The sequence below is a fragment of the Trachurus trachurus genome (assembly GCF_905171665.1).
Source record: "Trachurus trachurus genome assembly, chromosome: 11".
NCBI classification, from domain to species: Eukaryota; Metazoa; Chordata; class Actinopteri; order Carangiformes; family Carangidae; genus Trachurus; species Trachurus trachurus.
In genome coordinates this window covers 8,383,232-8,402,694 of record NC_139904.1, presented here as the reverse complement: position 1 = coordinate 8,402,694, position 19,463 = coordinate 8,383,232, and the positions used below count along the sequence as shown (strand labels likewise).

The 19,463-nt window shown below is 41.9% G+C and overlaps 2 protein-coding genes across 3 annotated transcripts; one reads left to right on the top strand and one right to left on the bottom strand.

Annotated features, from left to right (window-relative positions):
* The first annotated feature begins 6,745 nt into the window (after positions 1-6,745).
* On the top strand, positions 6,746-13,153 carry LOC310993353 (E3 ubiquitin-protein ligase RING2-A-like). 2 transcript variants are annotated; one of them, XM_083981680.1, is made up of 8 exons: positions 6,746-7,027; positions 8,132-8,233; positions 8,385-8,545; positions 8,712-8,927; positions 9,898-10,218; positions 11,049-11,304; positions 12,418-12,589; positions 12,681-13,153. In XM_083981680.1, exons 2-7 carry the CDS (start codon positions 8,156-8,158, stop codon positions 12,580-12,582), a joined length of 1,197 nt encoding a protein of 398 aa, XP_083837806.1. In that variant the 5' UTR covers positions 6,746-7,027; positions 8,132-8,155; the 3' UTR covers positions 12,583-12,589; positions 12,681-13,153. The 2 variants fall into 2 exon arrangements, with proteins under 2 accessions (XP_083837806.1, XP_083837805.1); XM_083981679.1 differs by having other exon boundaries at positions 8,712-8,936.
* A 2,154-nt stretch (positions 13,154-15,307) lies between these two features.
* rps18 (ribosomal protein S18) lies at positions 15,308-19,363 on the bottom strand. The gene is made up of 6 exons (XM_083981799.1): positions 19,289-19,363; positions 18,227-18,325; positions 17,943-18,029; positions 17,105-17,206; positions 15,626-15,717; positions 15,308-15,432 (listed from the first exon to the last, which is right to left on the bottom strand). The coding sequence occupies exons 1-6, from the start codon at positions 19,289-19,291 to the stop codon at positions 15,357-15,359; spliced, it is 459 nt and encodes a 152-aa protein (XP_083837925.1). The 5' UTR covers positions 19,292-19,363; the 3' UTR covers positions 15,308-15,356.
* Between the last annotated feature and the right edge of the window lie 100 nt (positions 19,364-19,463).

Sequence of the window (19,463 nt, the reverse complement as noted above, 5' to 3'; positions counted from 1 at the left end):
AGCTGCTGCAGCAGTGGCAACAGCAGCTACTGCAGGACAAACAGCCTCAGCTGCAGAAAATGCTTCAATAGCTGCACTAGTAGCCTCTGCTATTGCCACAGCCTTGACCGATGGGAAGAGATCGCCAACAGAGGCAGCAGAAGCAGCAAGAAATGCAGCAGAGTCAGCTGTAGCGGCTGCAATAGCTGCCACAGAAACAGCTGCACCAGCAACAACAGTAGTGTTAGCAGGGCAACCACTTATAGTCTCAATAAAAGCCGCTGCAGCAGCACAACAGGCAGCAACAGCAGCAAGATTAGCAGCGGAAGCTGCCACAATGAAACCAACACAAGAAAGTACAACAGCTGCCATAAGAGCTGCAGAAACAGCAGCCAAAAAAGCAGAAGAAGCAGCCATTGCACTGAAAGCAATTCTTAACACAACAGCCATAGGATCAACACCAGCAGAAACAGCAGCCACGGTAAAACTGGCAATTAGTGCAGCTAAGACAGCAGCAGAGTTTGCAGCAGAAGCTGGAAACAGAGCTAAAGCTGCAGCAAAAACAGCAGCAGATGCAGTTGCAGCAACATCAGAAGAATCAGGAGAGACAGCTTCCCAAATGGCATCAGTATCAATTAATACAGCCAAGGAAGCAATAAATGCAGCTAAAATAGCAGCAGCTGCCGCCAGAGCAGCAGCGGTGGCAGCATCTGCAGTAGAGCCAGGTACAACTGCACCAGCAACAACCGCACAGCCAATGGTGACCTCAAGTAACACATCACCCGTAACATCGACACCAACAACAACAGTCACAGCTTCTGCAGCAGCAGCTTCTGCAGCAGCATCAGCAGCAGCAGCCTCTGCAGCAGTAGCAGGAGCCACGGCTGCTGGAGCAACAACATCTTCTGCTGCAGCAAAAGCAATAAAGGCGGCAAAAGACACAGCCATAGTTGCTGCATTAGTGGCAGCAGGAAAAGAACCAGCAGCTTTGGCTGCTCTGGCGGCAAGAGAAGCTGCCAAAGCAGCCAAAGAGGCAGCATTAGCAGCAAGACTTGAAGCAGTGACGGCACCAGCATCAAAGGCAGAAGAACTTGCACATCTAGCAAATGCATCATCAATAGCAGCAGAGGCTGCTGAACAAGCAGCAACAGCAGCAACAATGGCAGCATCTGGCAACATGGCAACTATCAAAGATGTTGCAATAATAGTGGCTGGAAAAGCAAAAGCTGCAGCAAAAATATTAAGAACAGAATTGTCATCTGCCAGTGGGTCAGTGGCAGTGCAAACAGCACAACTAGTGGCAGACATTGCAGAAGCAACAGCACTGACAGCATCTGCAGCTTCAGCAGCATCAGGAACAGCAACACCTGAGGTCGTAGCCCTAATGGGAGCAGCAGCAAGGGCAGCAGCAAAAGGTGCAGCCGCAGCAGCAACGGCAGCAGAAGCTGCACTCAAAAACACAGGTGTCAACCCTTCTCCAGTACCATCAACTACTGTAGCAGTCACAACACCAGCACCACCAGCCAGCGAAGGACAAACTAAAGCCTCAGCTGCAGCCGCAGCCGCAGCAGCGGCAGCAGCCGCATTAGCAGCCTCAACAGCAGCAGCCGCTGGAGCAGGAACATCAGAGGTGCTATCTGCAGTATTTGCTGCACAAGTAGCAGCTAGAGCTGCTACAATTGTTGCTGCAGGAAACACAACAGCAGCATTGGCAGCACAAGCAGCTAGGGAGGCTGCAGACAAAGCAGAGCAAGTAGCAACAGCAGCAATGCTAGCCACAGCTGTAGCACCACCATCAACAGCTGGCGTAGCAGCAAGAATAGCACAGGCATCAATACTAGCTTCAATGGCAGCAAGGAAAGCAGCAATAGCAGCAACAAAGGCAGCTTCAGAAACACCAATAGCAGGAGCGATTCCAGAAACAGAAGAAGCTGCGAGATCAGTGGCGCAAGCAGCAGAGGAAGCGTTAGCAGCATTATCTGCAGTCACACCAGAACAAGCAGCAGTTATGACTGAGGCAACACGTTCAGCAATCACAAAATCACAAATAGTGGCAGATATAGTGGCAACAACTGCGGTTACAGCAGAAGCAGCAGCAATAGCTGCAGCAGGAAGTAACATAGAATTAATGACATCAACAACAAAAGCAGCAGCAAGAGGCGCCACAGCAGCAGCAGAGGCTGCACTGCCTGCATCTCAAGGATCAGCCACAACTGCACCGCCGACAGCAACGGCTGTTAATCCTGCCTCAAGCAGTGATCCAGCATCAGTAACAGCAAGCACATCTGGAGCAACAGCAGCAACAACAACAGTGTCAACGGCATCAGCCGCAACTAGAGCAGCAGTAGTAGGGTCAACAGCAGCGGCAGCAGCTGCCTCAGCAGCAGCTGCAGCTGGTGCTGCAGCCACTGGACCAGCAGTATCCAATGCAGCAAAAACTGCAGTAGTATATGCAAAACTAGCTGCAAGAGCTGCCATATTGGTTGCAGAGGGGACAATACCAGTGGAGAATGCAGCAAGTGCAGCAAGGAAAGCAGCTGAAGCAGCAAATGCTGCAGCGAAAGAAGCACTGAAAACAGCATTTAAATCATCAACATCAGAAGCACTACAAACAGCACAAATTGCAGCATCAGCATCAAGGTCAGCAAAAGCAGCAAAAAAGGCAGCAGCAGCAGCAACAACAGCAGCAGCATATCCAAATGCAACACTGGAAATAATGTCAGCAACTGCAGAAGCTGCCAAAACTGTGGCTACAGATGCTGCACAGGCAGCACAGCAGTTACAGAACTTATTATCAGACATCACAAGGTTGACAGCAGAAAACCGTTCATTATTAGTAGAGGCATATGCAGCAGCAGTGTTGGCAGAAGCAACAGCAACAGCAGCGTCAGTAGCCGCAGAATCAGCGGTTGATGCAGTATCGGCAACAACTATACAAACTGCAGCATACTTAGCAGAAGTGATGCTATCAACTGCTAGGGTGGCAGCAACTTCAGCTTTAGCAGCAGCAACGCTGGCAGAAGCAGCACTGGAGAGAGCTACGTCTGACAACACAGCCACAACAACCGCAGGATCGGGAGGTGGAGGTGGAGGTGGAAATGGATCTGGATCTGGATCTGGATCTGGATCTGGATCTGGAAATGGAAATGGAAATGGAAATGGATCTGGAGAAGGAAACAGCACAGTAATAGCAGCTGCAGTCAGCAACAAATTCAGCCTGATTACTGCCACAGTAGCTGTCCTGGCTGCCTTGCTTCTGTAAAGGGCAAAATAATATCATAGACAGACTCATGTAAGTTAACTGTAGAATATCAAAAACTGTTTTTTATTTTTGTACTGTATTTTTACTTCTCCAACTTATCACACATCATCCAAATTAAGAAAACACCCAGGTGTATCAAACAAGAGAACTGTTGAGAAAGGAAAGGCATACAGTGATCATAATGTATATTCACTAATCAATAAAAGTGGCAAATGTGGTTTGTATCTATCTTTAAAATACTGTTTAGTATTATATTTATTATTATATTTATTGTTTGCATGTTAGACTGTACATATATGTTATTATGATTGATAATCATTTAACTTAAGTTAAGGAAGCATGAACATATTTGGAAGTAATGTTTGAAAATATGGAAGTATGTGATTAATTGTGGTTAATAAATGTATGTGTCATTCACCACTTAAAACATGATTTTTTTTTTAAACCATCAAATCATAGGTCTGTCACTGTGTGACATTTCAAATGTTCATATAAAAACAATAAAAACTGTTCATATAAAACTTTTGACATTTAGATTAGCTACTGTGCTAGTTTTAGCTGGCTACTAGCATGCCATTTTATTACAAATGTTGTCATGTCATTAATCTAACTTTAGGCTTTAACACTCATGCTCATGAGACAACCTGCTTTATACAGTCTATGGAGACAACAGAGTACACACATAATTCCTCAAACATTTTATTCATTGGGGTCCTCTTTGTTTTCAATTTCTTGGTTCCCGTTCAACCTGGAGTAATAGATGTTCCACTTGGATAATCATTGTATAATTTGCATTTTGTAATGTACGCCTATAGATAAATTACTTAGTTTAGCTATTAAAAAATTTGAAGATGACAATTTCCCATAGGCCTGGCTCTATCATCTTAAGTGTATGTCACCCTGGGTAAATTATAGTTTAAGCTTACAGTAATGAACTGTAGCAAAGCCCTGGGGCTGTCATGGTTGACCTCCAACACATACCTATGAGCATGTGCATCAGGGCAGTTCAATGTGAGGTGCAGCGCCAGCAGCCACCAGTTGTAATAAAAAACATAAATGCTGATCAATTACCAAATGCCATTCCTTTACAATAAATAACCAAAGACACTCACAGTGATGACAGGGTGAATGTTCCCATCACAAGAAGAGCTATTGTGCTTTCATTGAGTCTGGTTTTAGTTTATATACTGAAAACATTCCTGTTAAATGAAAAAAAGACATTTCCCTTGAATGTCCCCACAAGATTTTTTTTTATTATTAAACCAGATTAAGATGCCTCATTAGATCTTCACAGCATGAGGTTGGGGGATAAAAGTCAGCAAAGTGGTGTGCGTGCATGCTAATTGGAAAGTGTTTCGACATTTGAAACAGGTTAGTCCGTTTCAGTGAACATTTTCTTTTAATCAAGTGAATGGCATGCTGCTTTGTTCAGCTTTCTTTACCTTTCCAGCAGGACATATCCTAAAACCCTAACCCTAACCCTTTTAAACAATGTAACAGATGTAAAATTTGACAAGAAACATAGTGTTGCAAGTGAATTACATTTATTCCACATTTTATGAGTCCAGATTTATTTTTCATGTATAGTCAGATTTGTATGAAAACATACCAGTTACACAACTTGACATTGGATTTGCATCACGTCATTGACCCACCAACACTGTCTGAAGGCACCCCAAGTGTGTGTTAAGGCCTGTACATAACCCACAAGAACATAGAAATGTGTTATCTTTCTCCCGGGGCTGCAAAAAAAAAAATTGCAGCCCTGGTTTGGGAGTTCTTGCAGCTTGTTCTTGACACACAGACTGACCTTTTTTTGTTGTTGTATGGTGTCCCAACAGCTGTGGTCAGAAATGTAAAGTTCTGCACTTGAGTTTCTCGTGAAGTATGAAATGTCCTGGTCAGAACTAACATTTTTCTTAATTGGAACGAAAAAGCACTGGGCTTACTTCAGGCAATCACTCGCAGGAGACAAGGGTAATGTGTAAAAGCCTTTAATTAATCAAGGCATTATACAAAAGTAAAAAACCGCCGACCGGTTTCGACCGTCTTGGATCTTCTTCAGGTGTCGGTAAAGGACCAGAGGTGGGAGTCCCTTATATAGACTCAGAGGGTGGGCCAGAAGCTTGATAACACTGGCTGCTATATAGAGACAATATTGATAGATTAATACAGTTATTCAATTGTAAGGGCATATCAACCAAATAATAGAGGCAATGTTTATAGTGTCAGGGTTGAGGGAGGAAGGACCCAAATGCAGACAGCCAGGATCTCAGTTGTACAAAAGGGGTTCATTTTACTCACACATCCACAGGGAAACACAAGGGCAGGGTATACACGCAGACGATCAGACCAAGACAAAGGGAGACACCGAGTTTAAATACATGAGGGAACAAGACACAGGTGGTGCAATTAACACAGGTGAGACACATTAGGTAATCACGAGCAGGGAGCACACAGGAAGACACGACAAGGACTTCAAACTAAAACAGGAAACAGTAACACAACAGGGAATGAAAGGAAACACAGAACTTCAAAATAAAACAGGCACTAAACTAAACAGGGGAACACAAGTACGTGACATACAGGATATGAGGACATGCCAAAACAAATAAAAGTAGCTATATCCACAGGAATGTTTATGAAAAATATGAGAAGAAAATGAGAAAAATTACAGATAACCCAACGTAGACAAAACATGATAATATCAAAACATATCAAAAGGATATATGAAGAGTTCATTTGCAAAAGCAGATAACTCCGTTTTAAAAAAAAATGCTAGAATCCTCATTTTTACATAAAGTGATATCAGTCAAACCAAAGTTGAGTGACTTTGAGATGTAGAAAAACAGACATATCTCAAAAAAATAAAGTTTTATTGAAAATAACACTTTGCAAAGAATAATTACAAAGCCTCAGCTCATTTTTTTCAAAATGGCACTTATCTGCTTTTGCAAGTGAACTCTTCATATCAACAAGACATGTCTAGAAATATTTCTAGTAATGGACTTTGTGCACACTACTTCCTGAAATAAGCCAGCTCGTTTATTTCCTGTCTTACATTATTGGACCAACTAATTAATCCAGGTGTGCCTGACCTCACAACAATGGTCAGGCACACCTGGATTAATTAGTTGGTCCAATAATGTAAGACAGGAAATAAACAAGCTGGCTTATTTCAGGAAGTAGTGGAACTGTGCATAAAGCAAAATTATTATGGTTAAATAATATGACAGTAATCACAGGCAAAAAAAAAAAAATCAAGAAATTATAAGAAGGGTCTAAAAAACATTGTTCTTGCCACCTTGAGAAAATGAACAAATTTCCCTGTTCTTGGGGAGTAGCCTATGTATGGCCTACAGGTCTTTTTTTTTTAAAGCATGGATATATCTCTTGCAATACCCCCACACCGGCCGCTGAGAGGCGCTGATGCCGCGGAGCTGCAGCCGCGGCGACAAGCGACTTGTTCCGGGGAGCAGAAGAAGAAGCAGGAGAACATCGCTAGCTAGCTGCTACTGCTGCTGCTGGGCTTTGGAAAATGTTGCGCTCTTGATCCTGATTTTGTGTTTTTATTCATCCTGCGTGGCCCAGCCTGAACTCAAGCTGCGATCCCCGAGAGGGCGAAGACTCGGGTGGACAAAGAGCCGCGGTGTGCGTTGTTGAAGGGGATTTACAGAGGAGTTTCTAGCCGTGTTGTGTGTGTGTTTCTGTGTGTTGTTTGTGTAGCAGCGGGAGGGGGTCGTGTTTCCTCCGGTCAGCTGTCCCATCACTTCAGCGTCAGGTCAGGTGAGTTTTATACTGAAGGTTTCCGCTGTCTCTGCTCACTGTTGCACGGTTTTCAGCAAATGCACGTAACAGTTTGTCTGTATACGAGTCAAAGCTATGAGATGAGCAAAACTTTGAAAACTTCGCTAAAGGTGAAGATCGTGCAGGAGAGTCTCTGTTTAGTGCGTGTTAACGTGACTCAACAGGAAGTTTTCATCTCTATAAACATAAACATGCACAGTTCAAATCCCCCTAACCCCGACTGATCCCTTTGCAGTGATGAGTTGAGTTTTTACCGTGAAGTTTATTTATTTCTAGGTTAGCAAATGATCTCCTACCTTTGTGTGGCCCAACACGATAATCATTTAAAGGCCCCATGTTAGCTATTTAAAGATAGATTTGCATGCATGTCTTTTTCTGAATGATAAAGTAGGTCCCGGTTCTATGTTATTACTGTGAAAGTATGAAAGACCTAAATTTACAGAGAAACCCTCACAGCCAGTGTTCAGAAAACTGGGCCTCAAATGAGCTGTCAGGGTTTCTGTGACTTTGTGATGTCACTAAGATTGGTTCACTGACCTGTTTTTACCAGAGCTGCACAGAGGACATGTATTATTAGACTACTGAGGTGCTGTTTAGTTTAAGACAACAAAGGTATCCTTTTACTGATCAATGCTCGAGACAAAATACTCAAAAGTGTAACATCCAAACTGTTTAAATAATAATAATAATAATCTTATTTATAGAGCACTTTCCATCAAAGTGCTGTACAGTTAGAAAACAATTTAAAAACATACACAGTAATCAGAACAAACATTTCAACCAAAATGCAAAGACAAAGGGGAAATACTTGGCACTCATATGCAACCGTATACAAGCGGGTCTCAAGCTTCAAAGCTTTAAATATCTCAATCGAGCATGACTGCCTGACGTCCAGAAGAGGACTGTTCCCCAGAGGAGGTGCAAGGAAGTCAAAAGCCCTCGTCGTCTTCTAGAGAAATAACATTGTGTTAAGTTGGTTGTCAAATCAATTGCTTGTTTTTGTGTGTTAGAGACCAAAGGCTGCTCCAGCTGTAGATGTGCAGTTTGTACATATGTTCTCTCTCTCTCTCTCTCTCCCACCAGTGAGGATTGTGGGAAACGGCCGCCATGGCAGCTCCAGTAAACATCCAGACTCCCAGTAAGACCTGGGAGCTGAGTCTCTACGAGCTCCACAGGAGTCCTCAGGTAAATGTGTGTGTGTGAGACCTGGAGAGACGACACAATGTTGCTCATTTTGCCATCACATGATGTACTTATATGTGCATAAAGGCAGCTGTTCTGCTCACAGGTGACGATGATGATATTAAGTTATATTTTTTTCCGTGGTTGCATCCAGGAGGCGATCATGGACGGGACGGAGGTGGCGGTGTCTCCTCGCTCTCTGCACAGCGAGCTGATGTGTCCCATCTGTCTGGACATGTTGAAGAACACCATGACCACCAAAGAGTGTCTCCACCGCTTCTGCTCAGACTGCATTGTCACTGCACTGCGATCAGGGTGAGAACAACACGTGTCCTCAAGTCTGAGTTTTGTTTTATTGGTAATAAGTAAATTCTCACACCAGAGAAACAACTATACATATCAAACTAGTTTATCTGCCGATACCTTGGATTGAAGGTTCAGAATAAACACGCCACCACGTGTCTCATCCTTCCTTCCTCAGGAACAAAGAATGTCCGACCTGCAGGAAGAAGCTGGTCTCCAGACGTTCGCTGCGCCGAGACTCGAACTTCGACGCCCTGATCTCCAAGATCTACCCGAGCCGCGACGAGTACGAGGCCCACCAGCGCCGAGTCCTGGATCGGCTCAACAGGCTGCACAACAAGGAGGCGCTGAGCTCCAGCATCGAGGAGGGGCTTCGCCAGCAAGCCCGCTACAGGTCCGAGAGGTGGGGGACAGAACGGGGAGAGGACTGGGGGGGGACGCCCCAAAACAATGGAAAACAATGGAAAAGTCTAAAACCCAAACACATGTCCCAGACTTCTGAGACACATTTTTTAAAGGGATAGTTCAACATTTTGGCAAATTGGCCCATTGCCATAATCCCTATGGTCTTAGCAGTAGGTTTGTTACCTTTATTTGTCGGTGCAAGCTATTTTTAGAACGGCGGAGCAGAGCCGCAAGCTGCTCAGAGCTACGCTATGGAGGCTAATGGGATTTCTTGGTTTCCCTCATTAAACTCATCAAATACACAATCCAACAACTCCAAAACGCTCTCGTGGACAAGTTGTGACCTGCACATTCACCACGCTATGAGATAATAACAGAACGTTACGAGACAGAGTTGTTTTAGAGGCAAATTCATGCAAAACCGCTGATGCGCGTTGCCTTCAGGGACAGTTTTTCAGCAAGCAGTCTCTGAATTTACCTCTAAAACAACTCCGTCTCGTAACGTTACATTATTATCTAATAGCGTGGTGAATGTGCAGGTCACAACTTGTCCACGACAGCGTTTTGGAGTTGTTGGATTGTGTATTTGATGAGTTTGATGAGGGAAACCAAGAATTCCCATTAGCCTCCGTAGCGTAGCTCTGAGCAGCTCACGGCTCTGCTCTGCCATTCTAAAAATAGCTTGCACCGACAATTAAAGGTAACTAACCTACTGCTAGCTATAGCTACTGCTACTCCCTTTGAACATCAAAATCAAAGAGACATCCCAGTTCGTGATCATTAGCTTACTCCACATCTCTAGTCCCAGTCCTCTGCTCACCTGAAAGTGAAATGTAACGGCTTGTTCGTCAGACTGCGTCATGTTTCCATGAAATGGTTTGTTGGTGTCAGAATGAAACCAAGATGAACCAGACAGATATTTTTTTCAAGTCGACCTGTTTGTGACGTGTGTTTACCAGGAACCACCGGGTGAAGAAACCAGCTCAGGAAAGTGACAACACCACCTTCAGCGGCGGCGAGGACAATGGCGACGCCCGGTCGCACCTGTCCCATGACTCCGCCCCCTCACAAAACCCCCACCCCTGCGGTCAGACGCCGTCAGAGGCCGGGCCGAGCCGCAAGAGGCCGCGGGTCTCGGACGACGGCTCGGGGCCCGAGGCGGACAGCGGGAGCCCGACGCCTCCGCTCAGGCGCCACAAAGAGGGGCCGGGCTCGGAGATCGAGTTGGTGTTCAGACCACACCCACAGCTGGTCCTCGCCCCGGACTACAACCAGACCAGGTGAGGTGGACCCCACAGAAAAAAAATTAGGATTGAGGATTTATTACATTTATTTTAATTTTCATTATACACAGTCAGGTGCATATTCTCATTTGCCCAGGTCATAGTATTTCAAAGGAGGTTAAATCAACTGGACTTAGTTATTTGTCTAGGAAGACGTTTCACCTCTCATCCAAGAGGCTTCATCAGTTCATGTACGCAACTGACCAGGCTGGGATTTAACCTCCTTTGAAATTATACACAGTCCTTCTTTCTGAATTAGGTCAAAATCACACATTTCATTGGTTTGTTGGTTTGGTTTGAATCCTTATTTTAAATTTCTAATTGATATTATAGATAAGGTAGGTATTATAGATTAATATTTTGTATACATCCACAGAATGTCTAGAGGGATGCAGAATTAAAGTATTAATTTTACTGAAAAAAAAGTATAGTGTAGAAGTAATTGTTTAATAAATTTTGACAGGTCTGAAATATGTAAATATTTACATTGGCAATGTTGACAGGAAATAATCTCTGCACCAACAGCATTAGTACGTTGATGTCAACAGCTGCTGCTCGTTAAATACAGTTAGCATTATCTTAGCTTTAGCTACTAGCCGAGCACTAGCTTAGCTTTAGCTACGAGCCGCTCCCTATAGGCATAACCGGTGGAGCGAGAGCAGGCAAGTGTGAGTGTGACACCTATTGGCTGGGAGGAATTAAAGTTGTTTAAAGCAGATTTAGGGGGAAACAAATCAACATTTAATTTGTCCAGGAAACTATATGTAAAAATCATAAGACTGTGACTGAGGAAATGTTCCTTCATTCGTCTTTTTTTTCCTGATCAGATATGTGAAGACGACTGCAAACGCCACAGTGGACCATCTGTCCAAATACCTCGCTCTGCGAATCGCTCTGGAGGACAGACGGAGCAGCGAAGCAGAGGACAGAGGGAGGGAGGAGGGAGGTGGAGGAGAGGAAGGAGCAGAGGGAGGAGGAGGAGGAGGAGCAGCAGCAGCAGGAGGTGGAGAAGGGTCGAACCTGACTAACATCAGTGAGAAGCAGTACACCATCTACATCATGACCAGAGGAGGACAGTTCTCCGTGAGTCATCAAAACCAACACCTTCAGTTTGAAAACATGTTACAGTACAAAACTTTTGAGTGTGTTCTTTTTTTTATCACTGATTTGTCTTTGTAAAAGACGTCAAGTCAGAAGACACGCTCTTCAAAGACACGGCCCTTCATTTGGTTTTAACATGTTGTACCTTTCTTTTAAGCTTTTGAACATTGCTGAAATGCATAATCCTTGAGTTCTGTTGATGTTTGATGCCACATTATCATCATTTCTAATGCAATGCATCTTGGGAAAGTGCAGTCTTTTTTCCTGGTTAACTTTTTTGGGGGGAAAGTTAGTCATTTACAGAATATTATGACATATTAACCACAACAATGAACGCCTCTCAATAAGGCACATTTAAAGCAGAAGTAAGCGGAATGTTTGTGTTAATATAAGTCTTAAATAGTTATATCTTCAGACAGCAATCACTTATATAGAGTGTTTGGTCTGAAACACGGCTCTGTCAGTCACTCTGCTCTGCTGTAAGCCGAGGAGAAAACTTTCCTTGTATCCTACAACCTTTATCCAATGAGGAGAGAGAACGGCATAAAGGGGCAGTCCTCTCTGTGTGTGCAGCCAAGGGATGCGCGTGAGTGTGGTGACGTAGGGACGAGGGCGGGGACTGCTAACTCCATCGGCTGACAGGAAGTTAGCCAAAACGACCGGATCGCTTACTTCTGCTTTAAGGAGTAAAAGTATATAAAATGAAGTATATGACAAAACTTCAATGATAGGGAAAATAAAACAAATGAAAAAGTAAATAAATAAGTAATGAATAAATAAAACAAATGAATGCATCTGCACACTTTTATACATCTTCCTCTGGGGGTTCTTGAATATTTTCATTTCCTTGTATGCTGTAAGGAGAGTTAGCATGTTTGTTGTTGTTTTTTTCCATCAGTCTCAATGCACTCAGGTGATTGTCTATAAGGTTTTTTTTTTATAAAACACTAAAAAGGGGTTTCGTTTTCCTGTTTTTGGATGTGTGGATGTAGCATCATATTGTTCAAAAAGAGATCACATTTGGTGAAAACAGTGTAGCAGCTGATGAAATCGACACTTTCCCTCTGTTAAACCCTAACCCTCCTCTCTTCTCAGACGCTGAACGGCTCTCTGACCCTGGAGTTGGTCAATGAGAAATACTGGAAGGTGAGGAAGCCTCTGGAGCTTTACTACGCCCCCACCAAGGACCAGCAGCAGCCCCAACCACAGCCGCCCCCCCAACAGAAAACTCCGCCTCCTCCCCCTCAGAGGGAGGGATGAGGACCAGGTGTGTGCTCCTTTTCTCTCTTTTTCATTGTTATCGTCCTCTGTGAACCCAGTCTAACCTAAGACCTGTTTTTGTTTGTGTTTTTTTTAAGGAGGATTCATAAGGAAGAAAAAAAAAATCAAACCACTAAATAAGAGCTGGTAAATCAGTTTATGAACCGTCACTGTGGCCGATGGACCTGGAGATGAGCGGGACCACTTTTGTTTTTTTTTTCCTCCTGATATGAATGAAGCACCTGCTACTTGTTAGCTTCTCTCTTTTCTAGCATTTAAAAATGTATCGTTTAAAAAAAATAATAATTTCACAAAAACACAGATTTTAAAATGACAAGACTGTGCAGATTCTCCTGCAGCTACGACATAAACCAATGCGTTTTGTGTGTTTTACATGAAAACCTTCAGTTTTTGACTCCAGGTGGGATTTTTTGTCACTTCTTAACCACATTTTATTTATTTCTCCAAACACATCTGTTGCATAACAACTAACTTAGTTTCCAATTTTTAGATTTAGGCTTCAAAAATGTCTTTTTGTGTAATGTTTAATAAAAAAAAAATTTAAAAAAAATCATGAGAATCTAAGCAGGTAGTTTCTACTAAATCCTGCATTTACAAAATAAATCTTCAAAAAGTCTAATTTAAGATTTCAGAGTTGTTGTTTTTTTTTTGTTTTTTTGCAGTATCAAAGAAATAGTTAATGAGAGCATCAGAGTCAGTTTTTGTTTAAGATTTTATTCATGAGGGGAAAAAATGTGTTAATTTATGATTTGATCTGAAATTAATGTCTGACTGAAGCTATTTATGAAATCTTTGTGTGATTTTTTTCTTTTTCGTTTTTTTTTAATCTTAAAGAAAATGACTGAAGCTCTTTGCTGCTTTGTGTCTTTGTTTTTTTCTGAGTGTCAGATTCAGCATGGGACAGCTAGTTAAAAAAAAAAAAAAAAAAGTAGTCCTACTTAATGTGTACTTATGTGTACTTGATTGATTTGTCTTTTTCATCCTGCTTTAAAAAAAATCAACCTAACTTACTGTGGTGTGAGCAGCTGTAACCTGCTATAACACAAGCTTAAAGACACAGACTGATGCTTTGTCATTCAACGCATCAAGGTTTTTTTTTTTTTTTTTTCCTCTTTCTTTTTGAGCTGCTTGTCCTGTTCAGGGTGGTTATATAATGTATGTAGTTGATTTAAGGTGGGGATGTCGGGCAGGTGGTCTAGTTTTTCTTACACAGCTGCTTCACCTATAGATTTCTATCACACTGTCGGGTTCCTTAAATGTTTTCTTCTGTGTTTTACTACGACTTAAGAGTTTCTTCATTTAAAAAGATGTAGCTGTAACAACTGTGTTTCCCTTAAAGAGCTTCACTATCTTCTGTCTTTTCCTTAAAAAAAAACCCAACAAAAGTCTTTGCATGAAACTTTCTCAAAACAGTTTAAAAGCCATAAACCCGAGTGTCCCCCTCGCTCCACTTCTTCTTCTGTCCTTACGCACTTTATATTTCCTGCAGCCATATCATTTCCTACCTTACCTCAGTTTTTATGGAATATTTGTATATTAAGAAAAATGCAATACTTCCCTTTTGCTCTGTTGCATTCATGTACACTCATATCCTTTGTCAGCAATGCAACACAATAAACTGAAGCAATGACCATCAAGTGTGTGTGGTGTTTTTCTTTTGTCAAGAGGCTCTGATTAAATCTATGTGTTGGCCAATTCTCAATAACTAAGCAAAATTGGCAACTTTTCTCTGTCCCTATTTACTTCCTTTATAATAAATTTAGCTTTTAATCATTTAAATATTTCCAGAACAGGTCAACACAATTTGGTGGCAATTTTTAGTTTTTTTTTTTTTTTGTAAAAAGAAAATTGCAAAGAAATTATGTGGTAGGTGAAAAATGCTTCATAACCAGTGTTGGTAAATAACTCTTACCAACTCTCTTGGCTACCAATCCTTAGTTTTTCTTGGATATCAGTTTTATCTATTAGAACTTAATTAAAATTGAAAATAAAATGATATACTGTTTATATAACTCAATGATATTGTCTCATTCTTAAGCTCAGACTTTGTAAATAAACAGCATTATTATATCTTGCATTACACTTGGCTCATTGCTGCTGAGATTTAGATGTAATGAGTTAATCGTTCATATTAAACTGATGGGGTTTAAAGTACTGATGATTACATGCCCTGCCTAGAAATTAAAAATCTCCCTGTTCTTGATTGACATTTGTCAAAAAGCCAAGTTTGACCTATAAAGATTGTTATAATAGACATCAAGTGTCATTACGGGATTCCACTCAATTATTTGAAGACACACCCGTCTGTAATAATCCATCAAACTGCTCCTCTAATCATGTCAGTCTATTCAAAACCCCTGTTCTTTCTAATTTATATTAGAGCTACAGTTTTTGTGCTATGGTCTATTCAACAAGAAGTTATAGAAAGTTATGTATTGAAATCAGTGAGTTACTTATAACAAAACATCTGTATGCTGCAAATCTCTTAACTGTGGGACTGATAAAGGGCTCTAATCTTAGAAAATGTGGAGCCCCCAGCCTTATGAATGTTGTAAATGCCTGTAGGACACTTCAACAGAACTGTATCAAAATACAATATTCAAGAAAACAAGATGTTTACACACACACACACACACACACACACACTTCAGCCTTGAACCCCGACCCCACACCCGAGCTGAGACACGACACCGGGACACAGACGTTTTGTGAACTGTGGTGTTTTATTGAAACAAAAAGGGAAGCAGGGGAGTTTACTTCTTCTTGGACACACCGACAGTGCGACCACGACGGCCGGTGGTCTTGGTGTGCTGACCACGCACACGCAGACTGGAAGGAGAAAGAAGAGAGAGAGGGAGTGGAATTAAAATATGCCACAATTATCATCAGGATAGATTTCAGACAGAAACATTCAGAAAAACAGCTGTGTTCTCTTCGCCTTCGTAAACCACAAACCATTTTTGGCAAAGTTGGGATTTGTAATAAATTAATCAAACAGTTCAGACTGGATCAGGTCTCTTACCCCCAGAAGTGCCTCAGACCACGGTGAGCCCTGATCTTCTTCAGCCTCTCCAGATCTTCTCTCAGTTTGTTGTCCAGACCGTTGGCAAGGACCTGAAACGCAACACGACGACAGTCAGCACGGCGTCGTTTCATTATCAGACACAAAAAAACAACAGAAGTGTAGCTGAACAAACAAACTGCTGTTCTACAGACAGGAACCTCTGACATCTGACCTGTATTATAATAATATACTTTTGGTTTTTAAACGCTGATAGTTTCCAAGCCTGTAGCTCATCTGCTGTGTCACAAATCCACACACAAAATGTCTCAACCATCTCAAAGTGCAGCTACAGACGGTGATCCAACAGCTTCACCATTAAAATCCTATGATGCTACAAGTATTCATTAATAGAGGAAACTTACAGTAGAGATTTAGTACATGATAAACTGTGTGCTACATATAGTCCCATGGAAGGAGGGTGGCAGCCAGACTCAATCTAGATTTGAGGTAAATACCGTTTTCAAAAATGCCTGACGATGTAAATGCTGTTTAAACCATATTTAAAACATTAGCAAAGAATGAATAATCTTGAACTGGATCTCTGACACAGACATGATTAACGTTACTGCTCTGCTGGAGAAACCGTCACGTTGACAGTTTCTACAACATTTTCCCTCCTCTGACATTTCTTGGTCACTTTAACACCAACATGCTGAGACAATATAACAATGTTTATCATCCATAAGCCACTATCAACTGCTTTTCAGTGCATTTCTGACACAATGCCACAAAGCTGTTTCTTTTGTGTCTTTGTAAGCGTCTTTGGGTCATTGAAAAGCGCTATATAAATTAAATTAATTATTATTATTATTATTAAAGCTGGAAATTCTGCCCGGGACACTGAACTCTAAAGATTGTATTTACTCTGAATTAAACTGATCAAAAGCCCCTGAATAGCTACTAAATGGACTTTTAACATTTGAGATAAAGACTTAATTTCTCAGCTTATAAATATGAGAAGAAAAAAAAAAGCTCTGATTCTCCATAAAACGGGCAGGTGCTTTATCTCAGACTGACTGGACTACAGTCAAGTTTACCCGAGCTACACAAAGAAAGTTATAGGAATGTGGTTTCCAGAAAAATGTGCACAGATATAAACGTCTGTCAGAGCAGACAGAAAAATAAAATGACTGCATTCTTTCAGACTCTTTGAAAACTGCTGATTTATATCAACAGCTTGAAGAGTGAAGCTGACAGCTGCGAGTCGCACCAACACACAACGTCACATGGCATTAAAACGTCAGATGGCTTTCATTTCACTGGATGCTTTAAGAGTTTGAAGCGTCTTATGATAATTATGTGAATTCAAAGTTTGTTTTTCAGCAGTGGCACTCCACATGCAGCAACTGACTAAACCCAGTCACACTTCAGTTCTTTATACCCAGGATGCATCATGTCTGTTCCTCTAACCCCCAGACCCAGAGACGAGCCGCCTACCTGGCTGTATTTGCCATCCTTAACGTCCTTCTGCCTGTTGAGGAACCAGTCTGGGATTTTGTACTGGCGAGGATTCTGCATGATGGTCACCACCCGCTCAACCTGATAACAAACAAACAAACACACACACATTTGTTAATTGAGAAGGAAATGAAATGTACCAATATTACAACTCTAAAGCATTATCTCATCACAACAGTATTTCCACTGCAAGAGTGGCTGCAGCTAAAGCACAACATGTTATGTGCACATGTTCAGGTCAAAGAGGTTTTTATCAGGCCCAACATAAGAAATAACTAGTGACATATGAAGAGCTTAAGGCCCCATGTGTCCATATATGAGATGCATAAACTATGGTAGCCTCCTAACCTACTGTAAAATCATCTACACAGACGTCTTTTGGAAAACTGTAACAATGCATTCCCTTGACTTATCCAATTATTTTTGTGTTTGAATCTTATGAATCCATCATGACACTTTCTGGTTAGAATCTGAAAATCTAAAAACACAAAGTAGTTGGTAGACTTTGCACAGAGGAGATGCAGCAACATGTAACCTCTGTGACAGTCGTACAGCCAGAAAGAAATTTGTTTCTGTCAGCAAAGCAGCATCTGCATAATGAGATGAAACCAAATGATGCCAAATATACTAGAGAATATGAGTACCGATCTCCTTCAGCTAAGTTTTAAAACATGTACTCAGGACCAGGAAAATGAACGGCCATTCAGGTGGACCCCGTTCCCCACATCCATGATGATATCAAGTGGTTGGTCAACTTTTACAACTTTCTGAAATCTGACCACGTCCACATCAGCTTTATGTTGTTTCTTCTCCTCACCTCCTCCTCCGTCAGCTCTCCAGCCCTCTTGTTGAGGTCGATGTCGGCCTTCCTCAGGACGACATGGGCGTAACGTCTGCCAACACCCTGAAACAGCACAGAGTCACTGTTACACACACATGTTCTGTACAACAACATCATGTGATTGCAGTTTTACAAATGTCCCCCCTGCTGCATCTTTACTAAGACACACCAAGCCAAGCAACTATCAGCACGTTAAGTCTTGCAGTGAAGATACAAAGAGCAGAAGCCCCTTGCAAAATCATATGGTGTAATCAACTCACCTTAATGGCAGTGATGGCGAAGGCGATCTTCCTTCTACCATCGATGTTCGTGTTGAGAACACGAAGAATGTGCTGGAACTTCTCAGGGATGACCAGAGACTGAAAACCACAGGAAATACAAATGTTATCAGGGACAAATTAATCAATCAGTACTGATGTAGATGAAGCTTTGAGTTGCTGTGTCATCACATAACACTGAAATGTTACTGTGCATGTTAGATTATGTGCAACTGCATTATTTATTTCACTTGATGCAATGTGATATAGATACACTGCTTTAGGCTAAAGATCAGCTTTTACAAACCCCAAGACTTCAGAATAAGGGAGCCATTTAATCAGTTCAGAGACATTTGCTTTGACAATATTAGCTACTTATATTACAGCAGAAAACTAAATAGCTGCTTCATCCAGACTTATTTCATAAAGAAGCAAGATAGGTATAGTTTGAGCGGGACAAGATAGTTCATAATAGCATCAATACATCTGCAGCTAACACTTTTAGCTCCCGCTACATTAACTTTCCCGGCTCTTTGGCCTCATTTTAAGCTTAAACTCTGTTTAATTAAACAGGTTTGAAGAAACTGCAAAACTACAGCCACCACTCAAGCAACCCGGTTATCAGACACTCACGCCGGTGTAACGTGCACTTGCTGAGCTATTGAGATGACTGTGCTAATGCTAGGTAGCGTTCATATCTGACTAGTTTAATAGTTTTGCAGGTGTTTGTAGAGCCAGTAACATAACGGGTACTGTCCGGTAACGGTTCTGCATAAAACCGGGACAACACATGTGATATTTGGGCTGAACACAATTAAATATAACAGAGGTTTTAAACCGGAGTTATTAGCTGCAACCAGACCGTGCCCCGCACTGCTGTGGTGACACGAAATCTGTCTGAATTTACGCTCATTCTGGCCAAAATATACCAATAATTCCCCAGCCATCCGCTAACACGATATATATAACATTCAATTTGGCTCTAGAAACATTAAAACGCGTGAGATTAAAGCAAGATGACGGCGGATTTCAAGAGTATCTCGGGTTGATAAAAAGTGTACTCACCATCTTGGAAGTAGGTTCCGTGCGAAGAGGAAGCTGCAAAGATCTCGCGAGAGTTTGACGGTGCTCGCGAGCGGAAGTCAGTCCATCACTCCTCACCGTCCGGCTAGTTGTTCGCGGTTTCTCCCGAAAACAAACACATGTTTTTACTGTAAAACGTAAAAGACGACAGAATAAA

Coding starts and splice junctions, on each gene's coding strand:
- LOC310993353 (XM_083981679.1), top strand. CDS start 8,156: ATGGCAGCTCCAGTAAACATCCAGACTCCCAGTAAGACCTGGGAGCTG. Junction 8,546..8,711: donor GTCACTGCACTGCGATCAGG/GTGAGAACAACA, acceptor TTCCTTCCTCAG/GAACAAAGAATGTCCGACCT. Junction 11,305..12,417: donor CCAGAGGAGGACAGTTCTCC/GTGAGTCATCAA, acceptor CTCTCTTCTCAG/ACGCTGAACGGCTCTCTGAC.
- rps18 (XM_083981799.1), bottom strand. Junction 18,030..18,226: donor TCGCCATCACTGCCATTAAG/GTGAGTTGATTA, acceptor GTGCTGTTTCAG/GGTGTTGGCAGACGTTACGC. Junction 15,433..15,625: donor GGTCTGAGGCACTTCTGGGG/GTAAGAGACCTG, acceptor TTCTCCTTCCAG/TCTGCGTGTGCGTGGTCAGC.